Genomic DNA, 16,571 nt, shown 5'->3' on the forward strand with positions numbered 1-16,571 from the left:
AGGGCTGCTCTCAATCCATTCTCCTTCCAGCCTAATTGCTGCAATTATATATTTGTGTCATGTCTGGTCCATGACCGGCACATGACGTGCTCAGTCAAGAATTTCCTTATGATGAATTCAGTAAGCAGCCAGTTGCAACTGTAAGTACTGTCGGTAGTTATTCCATTACTGTGTGTTAAAATTCCCATTTTATAACTTCAAATTATGGAATATTTAGTTAATCTACAGGACAGAAATATGAAAGAAGTGTGGATGCTGACTTACTAGCAAAATAAAGCATTGTTGGGATTTTAATATTATCTCATTATACAGTGAAGTGATAGCATCTTCTCAACATCATGTATACATAAATACAGCATGAACATGCTGGATTCATCAGTAAATTATCTCTCACAAAACACAGGAAAGTCTTTCAGTAGCATATTTTCCTCAAATAAGTATGTTTAGGCTGTTTTAAAATTGTGTTGGTGGTGGCAGTAAGAAAAGGCTTACAAGAATGTGAAGACTAAAACAACAGCCTAAATTTTAACTAGTTTCATGACTGGATAGGTTTGTCAAGCCATATATTATTTAATATGGCCAATAAATCCTTCCAAGACAATCTAAATATTGTCCATCACTTTCAATATTCCCACATGTTTTGATTCTGCAAAGCTTGTTTTTCTCTATATTTGTACATAACTGAGGCCATACTGATTTTTTAAAAATTCAATCAAATTCATATGAAATGTTTGTATCTATTACTTTAGTATATTTCAAAACACATCAAAACAGAAAAAGACAAACAAATGAGAACATCTTCGTGTATTTACAGCACACATTTCTACCCCTAAAAAATGTTTGTCCAGATTCTCAGTTGATTTGCTTAGCTGAATGAATCAGCCTCAGTTCTACTGATGTTTCTAACTTATGTGGATCTATTTCAGATCAGGATCTAACTCACCCTTCTAGCAATTAGTGCAAGGTATCTCATGAATGCATGGGATAATCTGTTTGTTGACTTACCCTTTCACCAGGGTCACCTGGAGGACCAACAGGACCTTGTAGACCTGGGGGACCTGTAAGACCCTATAGAAAAAGAATGACATAATTATGCTGACTGCTTGCAGACTTCTGAACTATTTTTTCTCTGGAAAGTTATGATGAGCACATATTTGGATAAAATAATTTATTAGGCAGCATATTGGTTTTTTTACAAAGATTTATAGTCAACATTCAAAACTTTGATTTTCATGTGCCCTCAGCTTGTAGTATGCTGTCACTGAAAAGGCTAGAGATGGTTCTTTTCTATTCCCTTCTAAAACTGCTAAGTCTGATATACATTTGGGAACCATAATAAGACCAACATTGTGTTAACTCATAAATAGAAAAGCACAGTGGATACATCAAATGCAATAAAGGAAATTGGGATTAATCTACTTACAGCAGGTCCTCTTGGTCCCGGTGGTCCTTCAATGAGCATACCCTAGGGGTGGATGAAAGACAACATTAAATTCATTATTTTGTAGAAAAACATAAAAAATCTTTTTAGCGGAACTACTGAACATTTCTTAGTGTTTTGATAAACTTTTCCAGGAATCTTCTCTCTACAGTAACTAGAATGAGAATCTGAATTGTTGCGTGACATTAACGGTGAGGAAGACTTCCTTGCCCTTGATGAAACCTGTAGTGACAGTATTACCTGTGCCTAAGCTGAAAGTTATCTGGGTAGATCTGTCCAAGGTGTAGTTACTAGATGGCCTGAAGATCAGATCAATGCTCTGTTTTCCTCTGCACAAGAAGGTTCTCCTTTTTTAAGGAATATGTGGTTCGTCCTTCGTGTAACCGAAGGAGTAGCTGGAACAGACCGCTGTTGGTAATCACTTTATACCATCCACATTACAGGGACTGTTTCAGAGATCATGGACAATGTGGATGCTGTCATCCTATCATGAACAACAGTGTTTGATAATGATGCATTAACAGTGGGTAGATGTTATACAGTACTACAGAAAAACTTCCTGGCATTTGTACTTACAGGTTCAATCACAGCTGGTTCTCCCTTTTGGCCTTTTTCTCCATAAGCTCCATGTCCTGTCACCTGGCCAGTAAAAACAACGCCAAAAATGGAAATAAGTATAAGGTCTAAGGACCTGGTACAATAAAGAATTGCAGCAACCTGTAACTGAAAGCTAAAGCTGGAATTGGCCTGTGCTATAAAAAATACATCACAGGTACAAATCATATAAATCAAAAATATTTAATACATGAGAAATGAAAATGCAAAAACTGTATGCACGCTTTCTCAATTATTGGATATTGTTAATTTGCACTTTTTGAATGAGATGTGCATCCCATGAGTGTGTATCCCATGCTTTACATTAGGACTTTGGTATCAGAATCTTAAACTTCCGTGTGCAAGTCACAACATTGTTTCTTTTCTTATTTGATTGGAAATCTTCTTGGCAGTTAACAACTATTCTCCATGGGTTTACGAATTTAGCAGCCTACAGTAAGAAGGAAAGAAAGATCCTTTGGTCCAATATGGACAGTACCTTTCAAACTCCTAATTTCATTCACTAGACATCCACAACATGTAAAGCAATCTGAGAAGGGTCTGTGATTTCATGGCATAAATGAGAAGGGAGCTAAGTGCCACTGTGAACACTACAGAATATTTCATGGATAACCAATTATGCCTCCTCCCTACATGAATTAGCATCAACTGCCAAGTTCTTTGAGGACCAGCTCAACAGGAAGTTTTGGGTTCAGGATTAAGGTAGCAGAAGTACCTAAAACAGTATGTCAATAACACATACTAATGGAAGAAACAGATTCAAGTTTCAAACAAAGAAAAACAAACCTGATTTTTTTTTCAAAACATGAGATATTGTATTTTTCTTCAGAAGTACCTCTCTTCATTGCTAACATATCCACTAGAAATTCAGTTCTGATCAGCTTAAAATTTGAAATGCTTTTTTTTATTATTTCAGTAGAGTGATTCAACATTTACTCTAAAATAGCTGGGGATTAGTAAGAACAGTAAGGATAATGTTACAGTATTTCAATATGAAATATTTCGGAATGGAAAAACAGAGACTTAGATTCATGGACTGTGCATTTTGCATTGATTTATAAAGGCACAGATCTCACTAGTAATGATGTTCATAAACCCATTGGTAGTTCATAAAAATCAACTAGCAAGAGGTATAGACAATCATGTTTTATTACATTAATATAAATTACTAGTAAAAAAATTACATCAGGGTCTCCATCTTTGGAAATATTTACCCTTTTTGAAAGTTCCCAGATATTGAGTATTTCTCATCTTGCTTTTTTTATCATAGGTAGAACTTCAGTTATTCTAAATACATCCACATGTCAAAGGAAAATGACATATCTCTGGTTCAGCAGATGAGAACTGTAATAAGCTTGCACAGACCAGAGCCTGTGTTCTAATTCAAGATTCCTGACTCCTTCAGCTTTGTATCAAGGCATTTTAAGTTGAAATTTACACCAGGGGATAGAGTCTACACAGCCATTTGCTTAATGCAGGCACAAATGGTGCCTTATGGGCTCTTTGCTTCACGGATAATCCGACCTTTTCTGTGTCATTCTGCCACAGTGTCCCCATCTGGGCTAGAAGGAAAAGAGTACACTTGTATCACATGGCACAGATAAAGATCATTAAAAAATACAATGACCCCAACAGGGTTTAGAAAGGAGCAGTAAATGAAATACAGAAGGATGGGTTTCAAGGTTGGCAGGGAAAAGCAACCTCACAGCATTTGCTGTTATTTCTTGGATCCTTTGTAAACTGAAGTTTTGACTTTGTGAGGAGAAAATAAAGATAAGACTGAGCAAATCGTGCAAACAAAATTCTCTTTTTCTACTATATTCAAGGTCTTCCTAACTAAAAAATCCAAATGGGATTTTTTTTCCTTCCAGTCTTAGCCATATTAGTTTTCTTTGCAGCTTCTGCAGCTGATAAACTGGTAAACAAGGACCTTGGCACAACTAAAGGAAAGTTTAAACCTTGCTGTTTAGCCTGTGATTAAGTTAGAGGGAAAGAGAGCTATAAAACTCAGAATGAAGAGCATGATTCACAGGATCCACCATGTCATCCTATCTTTCTTTATATAAACTGAGCTGTTAAATCACTTCTGCAAGACCATAAATCTGTCACCATTAACTAAGCTTATTTTCAAGAAAGGCTTCAGGCCTTATCTTCCCCACTTATGAATTTTCTTCTTGGAAAGCAGCAAAAGCCATGGGATTCTAGACACTTATACGCATATCAATTTCTTAAGGTAACCATATAAAAATATTAATTACAGCACTTGTACCTGCATTAGAACTTATGTTCTTTCCAGCTTTAGCTCTAGTTTAGAAAGATTTTTAAAACTGTTCATTTTAACATTTATTTTTTAATTCCACCTCCTCTTTCCTTTACCACCCATCTTCAGCCCTCCCTTACTCCCTTCAGCAAATGAGACAAAAAATCTTACATTTAATAAAGATAAAAATTTCAAGATTACTAAAACAAGAGGATGGCCTTGATCCAAAGGCTATCAGAAATAAGAACATATCTAATATGTACAAGGAACTCTGGATCAAGGTATGTGCAGTTCTGAGACTGTGTAATTATAAAAGAATTACTAAATTAAATTAATCTGCATTATGCCTCCAGTCCACTTACGCTTGTTTCTGTGATATCGGTCTCTGCAGGAACACCTGGACCAAACTCCTCATTAGTGGAATCAGTTGGTTTGTCTTCATATTCTTTATATTCATAAAAATCATATTCTCCTAAATCTCCATCTACCAGCAGATCAGATTCACTGGGGTCTACTCCTCTGCTTCCATATTCAGTTGCCTCAGTTTTTTTATCATAATCCTCTCCAGTTATGTATTCTTCAGCAAATACTTCTTCAACAGGATTTTGCTATTCGTATCAGTAGCAAAGATTTGGGAATAGGAGGAATATGTGGGTTATTGTTAGTAAAGCAATGTAAGCATACGCTGATCCACCATGATGACTTGTCAAAAGAAGAAAGAACAGTAGAACTACAGCATATTGTCTTTTAATTAGAGTCTGAAGGAATGGAAGTTCAGCCTTTCAGAGTAATTAAAAGATCTTTGTATAAGTAGTACAAAGAAGTAATGTTTTCATATGCTTTGGTTTTTTATTTCCAAAACCACTGAGTTCAATATATCCAGTATTATGTGTACTGCTTGCGTAATGTTACTTTAGTGCCAAATATAGCTGAATTTCGCTGCTTGGTTTCACTCTTACAAGCATTCATGAATGAACATATGCAATAAGCAGTGAATAAGTTCAGATCTTTTTACAACAGCAATGTGGAGGAGGTGCAAGCATCACTTTAGTTAAGCCCAGCCTTTTTCATTATTTTCTGTCTGTAAATACCAATGCTGAGCTAAACTTCTTTTCTCTTGTTAATGATTTTGAAGTTTATTTATCAGTAAAAGCCATGACTCGTCTGTGTCATGGTAATTCACGTATTTTTTGTCTGAGTCAAATTTCCAGTACAATTCAGATTAATTTTAATATTTCTGAAATCTAAGCTTTCATCTTAAAGTATGTAAGCTGTCAAACCAAGCAAACAACTTAAAAGCACTAAAGCAGTTTAAAAGAATGCTATATTTGAGATGTACAAAACCATTTGTGAAATAAAGGAGGATTGCTTTATTCTATTACAGAGGTCTTTTGACAGGGTAATTTTGAAAGAAATAGAAGTTCAGATACTGCTAATACAAAATGATGTTCTAAATGATCAGACAATATGAAGTAGTATGATCTTGAAAATATTCAGAAGCTAATCAACATCCAGTGTAATTAAAATATCTTGATCTAATAACGATACTGAAATATATTGCAGTTAAAATAGAAGGCCATATTCTGATTTAACAATTGCCAAATTCCATTAGTTACAGGAGTATGACTTTGCCTTACAGCTGGAATAAACACAGATCTGAACCAATTCTAAGCCAAATTTTACCTTTATGAAGCAATGCTGTCACCAAGGAGAGCATTTAGCACTTTGAATCTACCTCATTGCACCTCTACTATTGTACAATCAGCTTAAAATTGCCCAGGAAACTGAATAATTTAGATACATCTGTTGATCAACTTGTGAGAAGCAAACATGAGACTGAATGTAAGAATGCTTTACAGCAAAATGAGTAAAACATACCTTAATTCACCTTCACTTTCTAAGATACATAGGAGAAAAACCATAGAACAAATGGGGACTCTTTTTCTCTTTTCAAATATTCAGGGGAAGGGGAGAGGGGGAGTTTTGTACATCTTTTAAGCAACAATCTTAATTATGAAAGGAAAAGGTAAAAGAAAAATGAGAACAATATTTCTTAAAATCTGCCATCATTTTTCTAACACTAGCATTAATTAATATGCAAACATATTAATGCAGCACTGTCTTAGGTGCAGTAATTTTAACAAAATAATGTTTAGACTGGTTATTGTGGCTTTCTAGAAATGTGTTTTCTGACATAAGTCAAAATAATAATTTTATCTTTTTCGACAGTTCAAAATATAATGTTTCTTTTGAATAGAACAAGTAAAAATCAAATAATTTGGTTTTGGTAGCTGAAGAACTATGAAAAGAAAACAAAGGTTTCTGACTCAGCTTCCATATGCTGCTATGGTGGTAGCCATGCTTTGTCTTGTGTTAGGTTCTTTTTATGCTGCATCTTAAAAATTACAGGAAAAATTAGAGACTCCACTTCCTATTAGGGGGACTATGTCTAGTAGCTAACCTAGTTTATGCTAGACATAGCTCCATTCACATCCACACTGAAAGCAGCAAAACTACGTTCCCACACCGTGTATCACTGAATTATTTCCAGAATCACGCACTCTGCAGAGTGAAGATTCAGCAGATCTCTACAGAATTAATGCGAGTTCTGCCCAAGAAAACTGTAGCTTCTTATATTGGCTGAGAAAGCATAAAATCACATTAAGTGCTGGTAGAGTTTGTAACTTGGACATAGAAATCCATCCTTTTAAAATGCATTTGTACTTTTTTAATGACTGACAGCTGGTGGGACAAGTATTTTCTTGAGACTTCTTACTACCTCATTTGCTTCAGTAGTTCTGGAGGGAGCTTCTGTCTGGGGTCCATAGTCATTTTCGGCTATGCTATAATCTTGAAATCCATCAATAACGTTGGCCTAATATGAGAAAAAAAAGGACATTATTTAAAAAAATCCCATATGAAAAATTCAAGAGGTTTTGCTGTTATTCAGGTTATGGTATTAGCCAGATGTATTCATCTAGTGGGGTTAGGTAAATTTTTTTCTTATTATCAAAGATCTTCCAGTCTTGGTCTGGGAAAGATCTTGATTATTTCTTGGCTACCTTTACCCCTAGTTTGCCTTTTGCTGCTGCTTGATAACTTTTCTTCTTCTTGGATGCATATTTTTCAGATTTTTTTGTTGTGGCCTTTTGAGGTTTGTCCTTTGAGCTAGCGGCCACTGTCCTCTTCTTCTTTTTGACCATGGCTTTCTTTTTCTGCAAACGTTATGAAAGATGGAATGGGAAAACATAAATAAAATGAAAAGAAATATGAGAAAGGGTGAATGAAAGAATGGTAACCAAATGCAAGATGAATGCTGTCAGCCGTGAGACCTTCCATCTCTAACTGAAAGCAAGGGTTACAGCTACAAAGTAAAGAAATGAGTGAGAGGAAAGCATTAAGTTTATATACAGAAGGCACAAATTGACAAACCATATGGTAGGGGACAGCTGGACACCACACAACAAACAGATCAGATTCTGTTACCTCTGTCTGTGCTACTGTCTCTTCAAACAGTGGGAGTCCCTCTGTTACAGAATCAGTTTCTTTATAATCTGCATCCCCATACTCATAGTCATATTCGATAAAATCTTCTGGTGTGTACTACATTGCAAATGGAAAAATATCAGGCATTCCCATGTTAGTGGTAGCAAACTAGATTAGCAATACTGGAAAGTATCTCAACCTTTACTTAGGAATAAAGTTAAACAAAAGGCAGTATGAACAATTCAATGTAATTATTCATTTGGGGAAAAAAACTCACGATTTCTTATTTCTTTCAAAGCACAGTACAAAAGTAGTAAAAAAGTAAGTAGTAATGCCAGGAAAAAGCCTCTCTTTTATTGGACTGCAAAGAAGAATCCAGTATAATTTTGATTACTGGGAGCACCAACAGATCTTTTGAAACTATGTGTTTATTTAAATTTTAATAATGCCTCTTTTACCTGTAATTTTTTCAGGTGACCAGAAGAGCAGAGATGCCAATATCTGACATGAATAAATAATGTCAGATAGAGGAAAGAAGCCACAGCTCACAAGTAAACATGGCTATCTTCCTCTTGTTAGATGTTGTGTTTGAAAACCAGGGCAGCTCCATGGTATAAATTTCCTGAGCAAATGCCTCACCGCTGCAATTTCATTTCAGATTCAGCTTCGGTAAATTGCTCCACAGATCTGTTTCTATAATTTTTATCAAATGAAGATTTGGCACAATAAAGTTTTACAAGAGCAAGTAGCTTTAGAATTGGCTTGTGTAGTGTTCTGAGCCCAATCTAGGGAGCCAGGAACTCCTGAGCTGTACTCTTGGCTGTGCCAAGCAGATACTGGTCTCCATATTATGCGCACCAAGCGCAACTCACCCCAGCTGAGAAGAAAGAGCAGCTTTAAACTATCTTTTCGTCCTACCATGCTTGAAGCTACAAGAACTGGTTGGTCTAGTAAAGTAAAGCAGTCTCCTTGTTGCTACCAGTTCTCTTTACGTGCCCAGGGAGCCAAAAGAAGGCAGAATTGTGTCCAGAATCTGGACAAGTGTTTGCTTTCCCTTTAGGAAGAAATATTCTAATGTGCCTCATGTGAATTTGTCCCTTCTGAAATCTCCTCTCTCTTGTTTCAAGTCAGCATCATTGTCTGTAAAATGAGGACAATACTGTTTGTTTCATTATATTGATGAGGGAGAGAATCAGTACATTACACTTGCAAATGAGTCTGAGGATTCATAGATGTGACCATTATCAGAAAGAGATGGACATTTTAGAAGAAATTATATATGAGATTAAAATAGATCTCCATATTCCAAACTATATTCTACCATCTGATCAAAACTCTGGTTTAACTGTTTCCTCTGGCAATGCTTTTTGATACAATTTTTTACTTTTTAATGCATAGAAGTTGATTTCCTCAGCAAGTATGACTAATGCTGAAAGGCCCTTAATCACTTAAAAATCCTTTAACATGGCTTTCTTTTACTTTACTCCTATGACTCCTCAGAGTCTTACTATGATCAGCAGCTTTTCTTAAAAAGAAGACACAGATTATCTTTCAGAAGGCAGATGCTTTTTGCTTGATTGTCCTTTTGATTATTTCTACCCATGCATATATAAACTGGTTAGTCATGAGATTTGATAAACATATAAGAAGGATGTAACATACTTTTGGTACTCGTTCAAAACTATATTGCACATTAATAAGAGCACTTCAAATGACTTTTAAATAACAAGATACCATTTTAGGTGGAGAATATCCTCTTTGTGAAGTATATGTGCACTTTATATCTGCCTCATATAATGTAAGCAATGCTTTGATTTCATCAGTGGTATCTTTTGCATTACCAAAAAAAGTTGATACTATTTATACTTTTCAAAACCAGCAGCACTTTAGACTTAACCAAGGTAAGTAATATGTGATTATTCTTTCCCTGTTCAGCCAATTAAAATTCAGTCCTAATCCCAGTGAAGTCAATGAAACATGTTTGACCTATAACTGGCCCTATATGGGCCTCACCATCAGCAATGACAAATGTAGAGGTCTGTTGATGCACAAAAGCATTTCTGTCTTGTGCAGTTCTGGAACTGCAACTCAATACAGCTTGTCTCTAAAGAAGTGTGCCACTGCCACCCAAAGAAGAAAACGCAATGACAAGCTTCTAGGAGACCACAAGCAGCCACAAAAAGGAAGTAAAGGAAGAACCACATGGATGAAACCAGACTTTTTGAAATAGTTACAGAATAGCATTGAAATTGCACTATATCTTTGGAAATTATAAAAATGTCTGCAAGTGATTTGCTTATCTTCTCTCAAGAAGTCTACACAAACTAGGTTTATCTACAAGAAAAAAAAAAGTACTCAGTGGAATATACCTCTCAAAATTCAATCATTCCACCCTAACAGCGGTAACCAATTACATACTTTCAAAAGCTTCCTCAGCCAAACAACATGAATCAAACACTCTGCTATGCAATTTTTATTGGAACCCAAGCAAAAGACACCACCTATGTTAAATAATAACCAATATCTTAAGAGATAAGTGGAGTAACATTTTTGAGAGAATTACCATGTCATTAGCCAGATTTAAGTTTAAATATGCTGTTAGGAGTTTGTTTTAGTAACTTACAGACACATAGATTCCTTTTTAGTAAGCATTGTAGACCAGTTATGCTAGTATTAAAAAAGAAAGAAGTGAATAAGCTGATATTTATGCTAAGAGGTCTAGTCAAAAAGTCAGACATTTATGAATGAGAACTAGAAAACATACAAAATAGTACAAGTATGTGGACAGATCTATTGCATCATGCACAATCACACAGAAAATAGTTTTGGGTATTGTGCTTCACTCATTTCTGTTAAAGAAAGTGAAACTTTCTTTATATGCAAAATGTGATCACAAATAGAACAGTATATTTTGGCTGTGCTGATATGCAGGCACACAGAAAGAACAGGGATGGATGAGAAAGGGGGAATGACAGTTTCCATGCTGGAATCAGATTACTGCCAAGCTGGTGAAGATCTTCCACTTTAAGAGCAGAGTATCAGAGGGGTATTATGAAAATTCTTGAACTTACAAGCTAGGGCATGTTGCCACTGTGCCAAAACCATATTCAAGTAATTTTGAAATCGCAGTACTTTGTAGTCCCACAGATGCAAGGAGGGCAAGTGAAAATATGTCACAAGATAAAAACTGTCTACAAGATAAACCTTATTCTTAGGAATCCTTCCTTTCCCAACATTTCTTTCTGAAAGTCCAGCAACCCTCATCTTTCACACCAGCCAATAAACAGAGAATATGTTTTGTACTGAACCCCATGGGTCCTGCTGCAAAGAGTTAAATATAGATGCAAAATCTTCCAGGTGTATTTCCCGAGGCACAGTCTGTCCAGATGGAGGAATGCACCTCTACATCCCTAACTGATGTAAAGTTGCACTTTAGAAATATGATTTACTCACAGAATGATAATTCAACCTGATGAAGGCTGTTCCCTGTTTCTAATACAGGACAACAGGACTAGTGAAGGACTAGTCAGGCAAATGAAGACTAGATTTACAAACACCAGGGACAGATTTAATGGCTTTAGTCACCTGCTGTGAAGCTGGCAACTCACACTTACCCTGCCATTAACAGTTAAGACTGGATATGTAGCACATATCCCTTCTTTTTCTGGAGATACACAACCGGAAGGTCACCTTTATCAGATGACCAGAGACAGGGTTTGATCCACTCAGTTTGACCTCAACAAACATTTAGAAAAGTTCCTTAGCATTCTGGAAACGCAAAACCCAGGCCCTGCTATTAGTTCACAGAAGTAGGGGAGTTCACAGATGTCTATCATAGTTGCACTACTAATCAAAGGAAAAGTAATAAGTAGACTCTTGAATATACAGGAGAAAGGATCTAGAATTTCAAAATAAATAATAGGTTAAACCTGGCGAGGGATTTCAGCTAAGAGACATCAGGTAACACATTCTTCAGATGTGATGCAATTTTCTTCCTCTTGCTTTTCTTTCTTCTCTTGTAAGACCACCAATAGTTACTAAACAGCCATTCCTGTAATGAATATTGCATATGACTATTTTCTTGCAAATGAAAGGAAGAATAAAACCTGCTACTTTTTGATGGGACGAAGTGTTTCCATTATGACCTCATGCTTTCTTTACCAGAGTGATTCTATTACACTACCAGATCATCATGCAATTCCAATTAAAGAGATGAACTGTTTTCTTCATCAGATGAATTTTAGAAGCAGAAGATCAGCAGCATGCAAGGCCTATTTGAACTGGGAAATAACTTAAATATTCTGAAGGAAACCTTACTTTGGAAACTAATTCTTCTACTATCCATACTCTAAAAACCTAACCTCCCATTCCAAAATGTAGATTTTAGCATTTTTTGCTTTACATTTCCAAATTTAAATAATTAATAATCTAAATCCTGAACCAAAAAACAGTCATAAGCTCAATTTTTCCATTTCCTAAAGATTATGCTAAGTCATGTACAAGCTAAAGAGGCAAAGATGATTTTGAAATATTCTAGGCTCACTAACACTTTATAAAATGCAATAAAATAAGGGATGCCAAGCAAAATGAGTTTTAAAAGTCAGCTGCAGTAATAGAAAAAATTAAATAGAAAATGTCAACCTTAGGACAGAAGGAAAGTTACAGCTTTTAAAGGATGGCCTCTTCTACCATATAGTCCTTATATTGTTCATAAAAGTGACAAAATCAAGGAGATAAAAGGAGATAAGAACATTATCTTCGGTTTCCAAAGACATCCTGTTTCAAAAGGAGGTTAAGACCCTTAAGGTTCTTTATTATGTTACTCCCTTATATAAAACTTCTACATATCTATGCAAAGAAAAAGAGAGCTAGGAAGAACACTATTTTTAATATCTGCAGTTCTAAAGATAACAATTTATGACAGCTGGTGTGGGGTCAGTAGCTCTGACTGAGGAAGCTGTGACTGGTCTGGAGAGACGGTCCCAAAAGGAATCGTCTTCCCGAGGCCCGGTGTCTTCCCTCAGCTGCTGGCAGGAGGGCCCTTGCAGAAGCTGTCAGCTCTTTAGTGATTGTCAGCTCGTGATTCCAGCTCAGCTCTGCAGGGCAGCCTCCAGGCCAGACCAGGGAGAGAGACGAGAGGCTCGTGTGGCTGTTCCTCACAAGGTAGCTTTATTAGTTGGTGAAGGGGAGACCAGGGATGGACTCTCTCTGCCCTCACTGGGGCAGGGGGCTAGCTTTATAGGGATACAGGGGGTGAGCATCAGAGGGTAAGGGCCAATGGGCTACAAAGGATCTGCATAGGGTTTCCCTGAGGATTCTGGTTTTGTCTTCTTCTCGCCGTAACTGAAAAGTGGTTGCCTTTCCAGGGGAGTTCTGCTGGGAGACTGAGCAATCTCCGTATCTCAGCAGACGTCCCTCCAGGGCAGTGGCTGGGCATACTCCACAAACAATAAACGTAAAATTAAACATAAAAATAATAATCTTTCTGCATTTTTCAGAAAACTAGTCTTTCTGATCAAACACCTAAAAGGACACTAAATTAACATGTTCTGAAAGGATGCGTGAAGCCTCCAAGCCAACATATTTGGGGACCATTTGCACTTTTAATTTACGAAATTCATTTCATTAAAGGAAAACATTTCATGTCTTCAAATAATCCATTAGTTTGGGATAGATCCAAAATAAATGAAGCCGAGTTCCTTTGGGGAGCCATTTCTTCAGCAGAAGTCAGACCGTGTGATTCACTGGGTTGCAGAATAATCTTCCAAGAGAAGATTTGAAAGCCTGATAGCTGGTTCCTTTGCAAACTAGACCTGACAGTACTCCAGAAAATATACTACACAACATCAAGGATGATGAAGACTGGCTAGATCTGTCACTGCTCTAATTTCTGTGAGCTGGCCAAGCATATGTGATTGAACTGGAAAGGAATTTAATACATTTCCATTTATAGTAAAAAGGGTTTGAAAACAAGACAGAAGCCAGTCTGTTCACAAGGTATTTATAAGAAAAGCATAGGTGTGTATCTTCTTTAAGAAAAGCAATGTTGATAGTTTTAAAATATAATTTCAAACATATATGGGATTCTTAAAATCTTGTCATACATTCAATATGAAAAACCCAAGGTTCCGGAACTTCTAGGCAACACTTTTTTGTGTACTGTCAACTGCTGAGGTCATCACTCTGACCTTGACCAGCTACAGAGATTCATACCTGGCTATGCACAAGCAAGAACAAGGAAGACTGATGCCCACTTCAATTAAAACATGTCTTGAAGACGGAAATAAATGATAATAAATAACAAAGTGTGGGGATATTACTATTAATCTACTGCTTTCTCATTTTCAGACTGAATGACACTTAGGTCTGATGAACAAATCCCAAAGAAAGGGAAGCATTCTCTATAGGGAGGGTTCTGACATGCATCTATCCCAACAGCTCAGCCCGAACTGCTCACACAGAGCCCACAGTCCTGGCTAGCAGCCAAGTACAACAGATTCTGCAGAGCCTGAACACAAAAGGTACTTAGAGGTTGCCCAGTTAAATAAACCTTGTTTAGACATATAACACAGTCATTTGAATCCAGAAAGGGACTGACTGAATTAAAATGGAAGTATAAAGACCCAATTGGGTCCAAAGCTTGTATCTTGAAATCCTCAGGTCACTCGTACCTAACCCCTTAGAGGAAGGGAGAAGTGAGGATGCAGGAGTTGACCTTGCTGAGGGAGAAAAATGACATGGGGGATCAGGACAGCACAGCTGGGTAAGTCTGCAGACAAGGGTACAGTTTAAGATATGTCCTCCCTCCCTTTCTAGGGTGACTAGGTCTTTGTCTTTATTCACAGCTTGCTATTTTTTTGAATCTCATTGTGAGATGCTTGATTCTTCCTAAACTTTGTTTAGTGTAAACTTGGCATTTAATTCAGGGATGAAGACATCCTGTAAGTAAAAAGTAGGTATTGAAATCCTCTCTGTTGGATCAAAATTGCAGCTTGAATGAGACACATGGTAAAAAGAAAATGCAACAAGAAAAAGGAAATCTCAATGCAGCACTTAAGGTATCATTAGTAAAGACAATTTGATTATAAATCAGTTTCCAGTAAATTTACATACGAGAGCACAGTGAAGGTCTTAAGGCCTTGAGAAAAACTTAAACATTTTAAAAAGCAAATATTTCATTCCTGATGTTGCAGTGATGTGACATGCATTCTCAGGCTCATTTAATGGAAACTCACCACAATATATTCCATAATTTTTCCCATTTTATGGTTGGTAATTATTTTTAGTCCAGGTGAAGTCTTAGACCCTTCCCACAACAAACACATAAACAATTCCACCAGCTGAACTGGAAAGAGGGCATAGGGTGGAAATAAATTCAGAAAATGACTCATTTAAATCAGCACTGCTATTGAAAGAAATGTCCCCAAACCTAAAATGCTGGATATTTGATTATTTGCTCCTTTGGAGAAAGAAGCACTGCCTAGATCAATGAGGATTACACTCAGTTAAACAAAGTACTTATGCGTTTAAACCAGTATCTTTTCACCTAAATCCTTCTCTCTAGATGCTTCTTTAGTTGTCTAAAAATAATCCAGCTTTTCAGAACGAATGCCTTCCTAGGCCGTGAACTTGCCAGGAGACTACAAAAGTGTGCAATTTCAAGAGAAATCCTATTCATCTTCCTATATGCAGCTTCACAAACATAATTTTCTATTTTACTGATGAAAAGTCAACCACTTCCTTCGGGTTTTGTAATCAGTGCTAGAGACACATATTAATAGGCTCAGAAATATTAATTTACCTTTAAGCCAAATATCAGTTTCTTATTCTGGTCTGCAATAATTCAAAGACTCAGAACTGTAAGGCCAGAAGGGACTATTGGCTAACTCTTGTGCACTTGCAGGCTTCAAAACTTCCTATGGTCACTCTGAAACGGAGTCAACTAAAGCATGAATAACATTTCCCAAAACTTTCAGAAAGGTATCTACCATTGGCTTGAAGATATCTAGAGATTCACCATTTTGGTAATTTCTTCTTTCTTTCTTAAAAGTTTCAATAGATAGTTTCCTAACTGAATTTATCTATCTTTCTTCACCCTCTACCCCATTTGTCTGCAGCCAGTACTTTCTTTTTGTTATGGGTCTCTGACATGGTAAGTGAGCAACATATGTGATGATTCAGTTATGTTTCAAGTGGCAGCATGCAGAGGCAATATTGCATCTGTATTCCTACCCTATTTAAAAACCAAGACATGCACAGTATTATTTTGGGAAAAACTCCTTCCCTTCTTTAATAACCAGAATATTTTGAGGCTAGTGTCCAACATATATTTCCAGTTTCTGCTGGTTTAATCCAGACTCTGAAGACACAATCCTGCCTAGCCTTTCGCCCAGATTTCTCTCTTCCCTCTTCCTACCACAAGAGTTTGTGTGAAAACATTGAAGATCAAACCATGAAACCAGTCAAGCTAAACAGTAATCTTTCCATGCTGGCTTTCAGCATTATTAGTATCTCAGTCTGGTAAACCATGTACCCCTCAAATTGCTTTCACTGATACAGCAGCCAACAAAGCCCCCAGATGGGGACAATCTGCTGCAGATGAAAGGTTCTTCTGTTACCACATGCAAGCAGACTGTTATTGCAGTGTGCTTCTGAGTTCATTATGTTAGCCCTGCAGTTATTTCTTTGGCTTGTATGTGTGTAACATTGCCTTTGTTACCATCACTGCTCTGCAGTATCGTGACTCTGACAAATTTTAATGCCACCCAT

At 36.7% G+C, this 16,571-nt stretch overlaps 1 protein-coding gene across 4 annotated transcripts in view; it reads right to left on the reverse strand.

Annotated features, from left to right (window-relative positions):
• The window catches only part of COL11A1 (collagen type XI alpha 1 chain), a 133,070-nt gene that overhangs the window by 78,701 nt on the left and 37,798 nt on the right, over nt 1-16,571 (reverse strand). Inside the window, exons 6-12 of one of the 4 annotated variants that reach the window (XM_039555961.1) lie at nt 7,803-7,919; nt 7,385-7,531; nt 7,096-7,191; nt 4,679-4,924; nt 2,018-2,080; nt 1,424-1,465; nt 1,006-1,068 (exon numbers count right to left, since the gene is read on the reverse strand). In XM_039555961.1, coding sequence (XP_039411895.1) covers nt 1,006-1,068; nt 1,424-1,465; nt 2,018-2,080; nt 4,679-4,924; nt 7,096-7,191; nt 7,385-7,531; nt 7,803-7,919 — 774 coding nt within the window. Of the gene's footprint in view, nt 1-1,005; nt 1,069-1,423; nt 1,466-2,017; nt 2,081-4,678; nt 4,925-7,095; nt 7,192-7,378; nt 7,532-7,802; nt 7,920-16,571 lie in introns of all 4 variants that reach the window. The other 3 variants (XM_010409233.4, XM_010409232.4, XM_019291622.2) reach the window with 3 other exon arrangements.

The sequence above is a fragment of the Corvus cornix genome, chromosome 8, assembly GCF_000738735.6.
Source record: "Corvus cornix cornix isolate S_Up_H32 chromosome 8, ASM73873v5, whole genome shotgun sequence".
Lineage (NCBI taxonomy): Eukaryota > Metazoa > Chordata > Aves > Passeriformes > Corvidae > Corvus > Corvus cornix.